This window comes from Drosophila montana, unplaced genomic scaffold, assembly GCF_035044405.1.
Source record: "Drosophila montana isolate Dmon_TW-CO22-7 unplaced genomic scaffold, ASM3504440v1 contig_1624_1, whole genome shotgun sequence".
NCBI classification, from domain to species: domain Eukaryota; kingdom Metazoa; phylum Arthropoda; class Insecta; order Diptera; family Drosophilidae; genus Drosophila; species Drosophila montana.
This window is the reverse complement of record NW_026996559.1, coordinates 3,357,127-3,368,418: the sequence shown is the minus strand read 5'-3', so window position 1 is coordinate 3,368,418 and position 11,292 is coordinate 3,357,127. Positions and strand designations below refer to the sequence as shown.

The following is an 11,292-nucleotide window of genomic DNA, read 5'->3' as shown; positions in this document are numbered from 1 at the left end:
CAACAACAACAACAAAATTGTCGCTTAGCTGATGTCGTAAAAATGGTCGAGAAGGAACCCAACTGCAACAACAACAACTGCAACAACAACAACAACTGGAATTATTATATGGCTCATAAAATATTTGTACAAGTCTATAAATGCCGCGTAATTTACTTCTGGCTGCAATTAAAAAGAATCTCCAACAATTCGAAATGAAATTGTTTCGGCATTTTATATTCGTGTATACCCTGTATGCGCACAACGGGTATATCGGTTGGTTGTCTAAGGTCAGTAAATTCAGATTCAGCTGATTTATTATTGTCATAATTATTATTAATATTATTATTTTTATAATTATTATCATTATTTTTATTTTTCAATTATTATTTTCATCATTATCATCAATCATTATCATGCCCTTTTGGGCATTTTTGCAAGGCATACACCGAATTGCAGCTCTTCAGCTCGTTTATGGTCCGATTTTGTTTGTCTCGCATTCTCAATACTGATCGCATTGCAATTGGGCGCACGCTGCGTATGCGCAATACAGTTGCTGCCAAGAGCTGTGAGAATGGATTTCGAGGTTCTGTAACTGATACGGCGCTACATAAATAAAGTCGGACTGTTAACTGTATAGAAATAAATTTGTGCACTTTAATCTGTACACATTTAATTTGAGCTTGTGTTCGGAACACTTTAAAATCGATTTGTTTATTTAAGTTGTTTACAAATGCAAGTGCATCAAATTCAGCATGTGCCGGAAAATGTCGCAAATTACTTATAAGGATTCGAGGATTATAAGGATTGGACCAACCTATCAGGATAGTGCTAATGGTACCATCAGTCAAAGGTTGAGTTATATGATTAGGATCTGAATGTTGAATTTTTGGCTATCCAAGGAAACACAATTTTAGACTTTACGAAGGATACACTGCCACTCTAACTCTACTTGGAGTATAGTAGAACATAATGTTTCTTGGATTATGATTAACTTTGTTATGGAAATAGATCTACATCCTAGATCTTAGTCAAGCCAATGAATGAATTTTATTATTACACAATATTATATCTACAACTATTTGCATTTATACCCGGAAATTGCCTAGAAGAGTGCGCAAGACATCGCCAGATTGCACAGTTGTGCACCCAAACCGAGAGAGAAGATAAAGGAAGAAAACTAAAAATGCAGCTCGAGCTTGAAATTGTGTCATATACATGTAATTAATACAAACAAGCTAAAAAGGTCTCGTCTGGCACGTGTTGGACTCAAGTATATTCGATTTTCCCTAGACCTGGATTTTGTACTCCTTTCCTATAGCAGAAATGTATTCCGTAAAACCGAGCTAAAATAGTTATAAAAAGTTTAAATATTTTTCATCTAGCTGGGCTAAAAGAAATATATAAATAAATAAAGAAAAAGAAAAATGGGAATCTTATTTGTTTATTCCTAAAATAAAAACTCCAAATAATGTCAGTTTGTACTTTAAATTTTTGTACAATATATTGAATCATAAAAAAAAAATATAGAGCTTACAAAAATTGTATTAAAAAACATACAAGTACCAAATGCGTACACTAAATTACATATAAATATATTTATATTTATATTTATTAATTTATATACTTAGTTTGCGTACAAAGGTATTTCCGATCATCATAGCAACTGGGCGAGATATTTGCGTTCCACTTAAAAGAGCACATACGCAATATTGGATGGGCGTCGTGTATTAACTAGTATCTATTATCACAGTATTGTAATACAAGGCAAAGTCGTGTCGTATCGTAGGGAATATTTGTAACTTAGGCTCTAGCGAATGTGCGATTTTGCATGGGTGAGGAATGTTGTGCAAATAAATAATACGGTGAGGGCTAATTACAATAATAGTAATAGTAATAGTTATATTATTGGGGAGTCTCACAAGAGTAGGGTTTGGGTCGAAAAAGAGCTGCTTGACCTCCTGTTGAATGCCTTTCGAGGCTATCTCCTTTTCCGAGGAGAGAGAGGTAAAAGTTAAAACTAGCAAAAAAAAAAAAAAAAGAATCCCTATATTATAATTATAAATGAAAATTAAATGTAAACTAATTAAATCCATAATTATGATTGTCATGCTGATAATAAATAGTTAATGTAGTTGCTGAACATATTCAGGGCTCGATTTCAAACTTGTCATTCGGATTCGGATTCGGTATCGAATGTTATAGCCGACTTTGAGAGTGGGTTTTCAGTACAGTGGGCAGAGTGTGGGATGGGCGTGAGTCCTTTTGGCGGAACTGGTTCTTTGTCATAGGTGCTCAAAGGGAATTCGAAACGGAACTGGAACTGGAACTGGTGCGGAACGGGTTGCTGAGTGTGGTTGGCACTACGCAGCCTGTTGCTGCCTTTGTTGCGATTTTGGCCGCGTTGCCAGCTGTTGTTGACTGCTCGTGCAGTTCCGTTTGCGCTGTTTGGCCAGCAGCTGTGTCATGTGCTTCAGGTAGTCCATGTACTGGAACTTAAGGAACAGCGCATCCAAATGATGCGGCTTGCTGGGCTCAGCTGCTGGCTGGTTGCGAGCGGCCAGCACCGCCTGGCGATGCAGCTCCACGAGCGGCGTCTTAAACTTCTGCAGTCGCTTCTCCATGGGCTCTCGCGGCACCGTCTTGATCTGGTGAAGCGACAGCTTCTTGTGCCGCTGATGCTTCTGCGGGCTGGGCGCATACAGGCGGCTGCTGCCATTGATTGCCTCCTCGACGATGCAGAGGACGGTGCGTGCGCTGCTCCGATAGCGCAGCAGTTCGGCGGACAGCACGCTCTGCTTTTGCAGGTTCTCGTAGTCCCAGTGCAGCTGGGCGTGCCGCAGATAGCTGAACGCGGCCACATAGAATTGCAGATCGTGATGTGCACGACGCAAAGCCAGCTGAAAGGAAAACAATAAGAAAACATAGAGATTTGTGGCGTTAGAGTTAGTTAGAGAAAAATCAGAAGCCGGTTTGAAAGCGTATGAGTGTTATTTGAGCTTGAGCGAGACAAAATGGATCTTGTTTGGTTTGCTTTGATTTGGTTTGGCTTAGTTCGGTTTGGCGGCTGGGCTTGGCTTGGTTTGTGTGGCATAGATCGGTTCGATATCCGTTTTGATAAGCAACTCTGCTGCCGGCTGTAATCACATTTGTGCAGCAAACCGGTTTGTGTTTGCCAATAAAACCGGTTGGCAACAGCTACCCTGCACGCCCACAGCCACGCCCACCGGCAGGTTGAGTGAACTCTCTGTAGCAGCGTCGCACTTAGCTGAGCTGATTAATAATCAAAATCAATCATACGACACGTTGCCTGAAAGTGAAAAGCAAGCGATTCGCTCATACGCCAATTCGCCGCACCGCACCGCATCGCATCGCACCGCTCTTCACCGCATTGTTCTGCTCCCCAACCTATCTCTCTCTCAGTCACTCGCTCACTTTAGCTTGCTTAATTGTGCTATCGGTTTCGCAACGCATTTCGCGGCCGCTTGTGACGTCGGCTCGTCGGCGCGTCGTCGTCGTCGTAGTCGTTGTTGTTGTTGTTCGCTTGTCGGCTGTCGGTCGTCATCGTCATCTTCTTCGCCTATCGCGGCGTTCGTTTCATTCATGCCGCTGCTGGGGGAATCCACGGCTCGCTCATTCGCATGATTCACGCGCGCGCGCGCGCTCGCTCCGTGTCTCGCGCTGTCTCTCTATCGTTCTGTCTCTGGCTCTGTGTGTGAGTGTGTGCGTGTATGCGTGTGTGTGTCATTTACAATATGTGAGTGCTTAGATTGCTCAAACATATCACTCCGCCTACCCCCTTTAGACCGTTCGCAGCGGCACATTTATTTTAAATATGTGCAAAATGCCTTGCTGTTAGCTTTTCAGTGACGTCAAAAGGCCGCGTGAGCTGCAGGTTCTTAGGAAAAGTGTGCGTTTGAGCTCAAGCTGTCGTTGTCGATGTTGCGATTTATATTTATGTGATTTACGCAAGCTATACTCATAACACATATACATGCATGCATACATACAAGTCTGTCCGGAGGGCATTTTATAAATAGCTACGATTAGCTATCCACACAGTGCCACACTTCCTGCGACGACGTCATCGTTATTACAAGAGCAACGGGCAACACCGCATTGTTGTTGGGTGTGTTTTTGTTTTTGTGAGTACATCACACAATAACAACATTATAAACGGTTAGCATGTCATCGATTGACGTCGCTTGGGTCAACATCATTTGCGGAGTTATTGCCAAATGCTTTTAACAATTTCAGTTGCTAACCTTATTTTTTGTTGATGTTGTTGTTGTTGTTTTTGTTATTTTTTTGGGTTTTTTTCCTATGCCCGGCTCCAGTGACGCCAATGAGAAATTCAGCGAAAGCCGCACATTGTTATGCCATTATTAAACACACACACACACAATTGCATGATAATGATTTTGATGATGATGTTAGCCGTCTAAGTATAGAACATAGCACAACAGCAGCATCATCTGGGAATTAGCCAACAACGGCAGCTAAGCTCTGCCGAGACAACCACAGAGAGAAAGACAGGTGCTTAACTAAGCCGAGAGACTGGGACAGATAGAGAGAGAGAGAGAGAGAGAGAGAGAGAGAGAGATGCTTTACGCAGGTGTCAAAGTCGAACCACACACTGAAGTTCGGTCAATCAAAGTACATTTCACATCTTATTGCACTGGTGCAATCGGGCTAACATTTTTTTTAGCTCTTCAGATATTTCAGCATAATTTGCATATGTGCCTACTCATTATTGGCTCAATATACAATGTTTGTAAAATACAAAACAAAGCAAGAAATTAGCTTTTTGAAGTGTTCTCAGAACTTTCGAATGCATTTTGTGGCTACGTTAATTAAATATTGAGCTATATGCTATATAAAACTGCAAATATCTAGATATTTATGTAGAATTTTTTTAGATTATTCCAAACACACAAAAACAATTACCAGACTCTCGAGGGCGCTTTTAAAAATATTTGTTGTTTATCTCAACTTTACGTAGATTTGCAATACAATTTTAAACAGAAACTCTCGCAAAAGTTGGATCTGGATTCGCGTCAGCTAATCAAACATGGGTTATATGGAAAGCGAATTGGTTTGCGGTATTACATTGCATATTGCCAAGTTTATTTAATCTTTAGAACTAGCAGATATCTCTTTCTTCTCGTCTGATATTATTCTTTTGTATTTGCATAAAAGTTTGCAGCTACTTAGCTTGTTATTTGACAAGCCAAAATCTACGTACTTCCATTTTCTGATGTGGATAGGCATTCCAGATAAGCCCCAACGTAGAGCTGCCCGACTGCTGCCTTTTCTTCTAGTGACACACTAACTGGGCAGGCAATTATTATATTATTCATAAAGCTAACGCTCTTATCTGCCAGTCAGAATGCCCACTCTAGCATGTTGGCAGTCGTACGATCGTAAGAATCTATACATATATATATATATCTTTATATGTACCTATATTTGTATATATGTGGATTTGTCAAAATACGCTTGACTTTTGTTTTTGTTTTTTATTATATCGCGTGACGGTCGCTGCTTTTAGCTTTTAGCGCATCATTAGTTTTTACGAGTGCATATCAAGATCCGATTCGGAATTATGGGACAGCAGCAATGGCAGATACAAGAACTGGAGGGCAGCTCCTGACTGTCAGCGATGCAATATTAGAAAAACATACGCAAAGACATGCGAATTATATGTTTACGATCGGGTTTCGATCAGCGTGTCCATTAACCATTCCATTCCGGGCGCGTGTCTGAGTTGTTTGTTGTTTTGTTTACTTGGCTCGATTGAGCTTGATTGTTTTCCCAACAAATTAGCCGCCGTACGAAGTGGAGCTCCGATTCTTTGGGCTCTAATAAAGCGTGCACAGAGCTTCTACCCAAGGCTGACATTGAGCAAAGTCGCGTGCGCCCACAATTTGCATATGTTTTTCTCGAATACTATTTTTGGTTCAGCGCTAGAATGTGCCCTAATCTATTTGATAAATTCATTATAAATATGCATTTAATTTATTATTTAATTGTTTTTCTTGTTTTCGTTATATATTAATATCTGCTAACTGTTGAACTGCCCTCGGTAAAATACGCAGGTACCTATTGCCAACCCGTACGTTGGCCGAAACTCATATGACTGACTCGCGCTTTGTTGGCTTGTGACGCTTCTGTTTTTTTTTTTTTTTTTGCACCTACGCAATGACGAACGGTGAAATGGTCCCTCACGTGACCCAGTGCCGAGCACTTGGCTCTAATCAAATTGATTGCCTCACGTTGGGAATTGGAATGGAAAGTCGTTGGCTACTTACTTGGTGGCCGCTGGCATTGAGCCTGGGCAGAAAGTTGTATTGGCTGCTGTGCATCTTCCACATGCCGTGCTCTGAGATGTCAATCGCCTGATTGGAGCCTGTGTCCTGTGCCTTCATCGAGTGCACGGTCTGTCGCAGCTTGTTGTCAGTCCGCAGTTGGCGCAGCTCGCGGCCCGTCTTATTTTGCAACGTGCGTAGTAGCTGTAAAAATCGAAAAAGATTTTGTAATTATTAATACTATTATTATTAATATTATTATATATCGTTTAAGTAGTATGAACCCTTTTATCCTGACTAAAAAATACATTTGAGACGTATTTCACAATTGCTTGGAAAACTCACTTCAGTGAATCCACCACAAAGGGTGGAAAATGGAACTCAAAGTTAGTAAGGGCGAAACTTTAAATTTTATCTTAAGATCATATCGTTTTATCTGTCTGAAAATATATTTGACGTATTTTACAATTGTTGGGCAAATCCACCTCAGTGAATCCACCTCAGTAGGTGAAAAATGGAACCCAACGTTAGTATAGGTGAATAATAATATGATTAAGTGAGTTTGGAAATCCACCTCTTTTGATTTAAACTATTTTGTTTTTCATGTTATTGGCTTTAAGCTCATCAAGATCTTTTAAATAATTCGTTTTTCGCGTTATTCAGAAAATTCAGCTACGAGGAGGTTACGATTTTTCTAAGCTGTAACAAGTAAATGAATAAGTACGTGTTTGAGCGGTTTTGGCAAATCCACCATCAAGCGTGGAATATGTGTGGAATGCTGTTGATTGCAACTTTTTGTTTCTCTTGTGATCAGCTATAAACATATTTTTAATCATCTTTGTAGAGTGTCATTTGAGATGTGATTCGTCATTCCGGAAATGGTTTGGAAATGGTGACTCAAAGTAAGAAGGCAATACTTTGATCTTTCTTAGGTCGGTCAAGGCCGGATAATAAACGCTAGTATTTATATACAAATTTCGTTAAGTAGTCAATTATTCTATTTGAATTACAAGCTAAACCAATGAAGCTTTCGATTGAAACGAGCTTATCAAAACTTTCGTTTAGCTTTCATTTGAGTATTATTTGGGGAAAGCACTTACATACATAGGTCGTATGGACTATACGAATTGGTTACATACCTTCTTATGCTTGGCACAGCGCTTGTTGGCCCGCACGGGGTCGCGGTCCTCTTCCGAACCCGTCCAGTTGCCACCGCAGCCATTGCTCCAGTCCAGGATGGAGCTGTTCAGCTCGCGATGGAAGCGCTCCTTGAAGCTGATGCTAGTGTAGTGCCTCTTCTGGATACGAGTTCGATTCGCTGAACGGGTTGTGACATTATCTATGAGAATGGCGCTAAGTGTGGCCGGCGTTGCTTCCGGAACGGGCGCAGGCGCAGGTGCGGGCGCGGCCATTGCGAGACCAGATCCACCGCCGCCTGGGCGGACGAACTGCTGCAGCTGGCACATGAGCACGGCAAGCATCAGCACGGAAACGAAATACTGTGGACGTCTTCGGGAACGAGAACTGCGCGGCAGTTGCGGCTTCGCCGACGTCGTCGTCGATGCCGTTTTCCTTGTGTTGGCCGTTTTGTCGTTGTTGTCGTTGTTGCTGTTGTTGTTGTTGATGTTGTTGCTGTTGATGTTGTTGCTGTTGTTCTGGCTGCTGCTGGCTGTGCTGGCTAGGAGCTGGCCAACAGTTGTCGTCTGTCAAATTGAAGGATGATGCAGTTTGTGGGGGAATTCCCGTTAGTTTCACATTATTTTTTTTATTGCGTGTTTTGTGCTAAGATATGATTTGGCCCAAAACGTGCCTGGCCTCGTTATCGTTATCGTTTGTTATTGTTGCTGTTGTTGCTGTTGTTGTTCTTGTTGTTGTTGCTGTTGCTGTTGGCCTTTCGTTATTGTGTGTCGGCTGACATAATTATTTAAAATAAAAAAGTCTTAATTTGGCTGAATCACCATCGAGCAGCATATGCGAATCTCCTCCGTACTAACACACACACACACACACACGCACACTGCGCTACAAAGTCAACGAACTTGCCCCGCTGGCTTCTTGCACACTTTTGTGAAATTCGTCGGAGTCGCCGTTGTAGCCGGAGTCAACAACAACAACAACCACGTTGGTTATTGGCATCGGCCCGATTGTCTCTTACATATGTCTTGCTGTCTGGTCTTTTGTCTTTCCCCTTCCCACTGTAAGTCTCTCTCTTGTGCAGTCACTCTCTCTCGCGCGCTCTCTCTCTCTCTCTCTCTCTCTCTCTCTCTCTAACTCTCTGACTGCTGTCGCTGTCGTCGTCGTGGTCCGGACCTTGTCCATGACAAAACGCCGGCGTCGTTGCTGACGCATCGTTCGCACGCTCTGACTTGTTGCTGTTGTTTAACAACACTCCACCCCCGGCCAGCCCCCGCCGCCCACTATTCGGCGACTCAGCAAACGAACGAACGGCCTGCTGCCGGCCAACCAACCAACCTACCGCCCGCCCGCCCCGAACGTGTAAATTAATTTCACATGTTTGATTTGAATTGAACATGTTTTGGTAACTGCTGCCAAGTCGCTGGTCAACAAAAGGCCAGTTGTGAACCTGATTCAAGCAAACGCACTTTAACTGCCAATCCAAGCTTCGGTTCTAGTTCCAATTGCACTTTCATGCACACTAAGTACAGCCAGCAAATAGGTCACAAGCGGGCGACTTGCAGTCTACAGGGTATGTTGCTAGTTGTGCAACCTCAGAAAATAGGTCACAAGCGGACGCCTAACAGCCTACAGGGTATATTGCTAGTCGTGCAACCTCAAAGTCGACTGACTGATTGACCTCATTAAAGCACCGATGCCAAGGACTTAAGGAACTGCAGCCTAATTAATTTGTTTTCATTTAAGAGTTCATAAATAATGAACTAGTTGAGGCAACTAATCGCGACTGCCTGATACCCTACAATTTAATTTATTTGTATTATTGTAAGTCAATTTACGTCATTTTGTTAATTTAAACGTGTATTAAATGATTATTTTTTGTGGGTGTTTCTTAAATCAAGGCTTAAATTGAAAGCTTTTCTAGTTTTAGAAACTCAACGCGACTGCCTGACGCCCTACAATTTAATATATTATGATATATTTTATTAAATTTCTTAAATTTTAATGTTTATTGAATTATTGTTTTGGGTTTTCTTTAGACTAATATTTAAGGATGCGCTCGTTTTGGCCACTCAATACAACTGCGCGACACCCTATAATTTTATTCAATTGTATTTTGTTTGTTTTCAATTATTTAATTTTTTTTTAATTATATACTATATATATATATATTAATTATGTATATTTAATTATTATTTTGTGTGTGGCTTTGCGTCCTTCTTTGTTGTTTAATTTTGGACTGATATCAAAGAATGTTCTAGTTCAGGCAGCTCAACGTGAATGCGTGACACACTGCGATTCGATTTTATTATTTTATTATTTAATCCATTTATGTTCATATTTATCAGAAAATACAAATTTAAGCAAAATTGTGTTTTGTTTTTGTTTTTAATAAGCCCCGCACCTTGAGCCAGCTAAACTAAAATTAATTTCAATTTGATATGTATATTAAATTATTAATATTTATGTATTTTATTCAATTAAAGGATTGTTTTAATTGCCCTACACTTTGATTTGGTTTTGCATTTTATTTAATTTAAATGCATATTAAATTGTTATTTTGTGGTTGAGCGCACAACTAAAAAGTAATTAAAAGTTTAAATGGGTGCTACACAGTCGAGTAGAGGTGATCACACGTGAACAGTCTTCTGGCTAACTGCACTGATAAACCGAGTAAGTAAATATAGCCCCGGCTTGACTCCTGCATTGCCTAAAGGTCCAGAAAGGGCACGGCAATGTTTTTCTAAGCTCACAGACGAGCAGCAGGTGCACATAGTACAGCATATAGGTCAGGGTAGCCTTCCCCCATGAACGGTATGGGCTGTCGAAAGCTGTTTGTCGTAATTAACAATCCGATTGAAATTTGAGCTATATAGCACGGAATTCGCGACTTTCAGATAAGTGCAAATATAAATAAATATGTGTGTGTGGGTGTGCACATATATGTATACCATGTATAATAATAATAACATAATACCATCCACTATACTATATATCCGATTACACTTCACAAACTCTAGCAATGTTTGGTGAACACAATAACCAGTCCGAAAGCCCTCCCAGATGGACAATTCCCCAATTATGGATTTCATGACGCCAATTGTCACGTACTTCTTGCAAAGCAAGTCTATTTACGACAGCCTTAAAGGGTAGGGTACTCTAGTCGGCGCACTTATCAGTGGGTTAAACACGTACCGCCTTTTGGCTGCCGGCTAAAAAAGTGCACAGCCCAAAAAGAGCGCTAACAATAACAAGAACAACAATAATAGCAACAAAAATATTGACTGCTCGATAAGCCAATTGCTGGTGGGGAGTATGGTGTGGAGGGGAGGGGGAGGAGGGGTGTGTGTGTGTGTGTGTGTCTATGTCTGAGGGCTGGGAGCCAAATTTCGTGAGCTACTGAAATGAATACGCACCATTTACACATAAATTTCCAATGAGTCCTGTGCAAGTTTCGCTGGGAAATCCGCTGCGACAGCGCTGGAAAACTCTCAGAACCGTTTTTGCTTCAGCAATAAAACACAGTCACTTTTTATTGTACAATAACAAAAAATCAAAAACAACAGAGGCGCGCGGCAAATGCACTTTGAAGAAGGCAGGAGGGGAAAAAAATGTTAACTTCACGCAAAAAAATTTAAACAACGTATTTCGTATGCCGAAGATATCTTGAAGATATATTATTGGAAAAACCTCGACGCGCTGCGTTTGGCTGCCTGTTTTGATTTGATTTGAGTGCCTGGCGATCGAATTCGTTGGTTACGAGCGGGCTGCCTCTCTATAGGTATTCGCCAGCTTTCGCAGCAGAGAGCGTCAACAGCTGAGACAGCGGCAGCGACAGCGGCAGAGGCAGCGTTAAAAGCAGAGCAGAGCA

At 41.3% G+C, this 11,292-nt stretch overlaps 1 protein-coding gene across 1 annotated transcript; it reads right to left on the bottom strand.

Annotated features, from left to right (window-relative positions):
* Positions 1–2,057: 2,057 nt before the first annotated feature.
* Positions 2,058–10,968, bottom strand: upd3 (unpaired 3). The gene is made up of 4 exons (XM_064699765.1): positions 10,838–10,968; positions 7,427–7,990; positions 6,291–6,491; positions 2,058–2,879 (listed from the first exon to the last, which is right to left on the bottom strand). Exons 1-4 carry the CDS (start codon positions 10,838–10,840, stop codon positions 2,343–2,345), a joined length of 1,305 nt encoding a protein of 434 aa, XP_064555835.1. The 5' UTR covers positions 10,841–10,968; the 3' UTR covers positions 2,058–2,342.
* Positions 10,969–11,292: the final 324 nt, after the last annotated feature.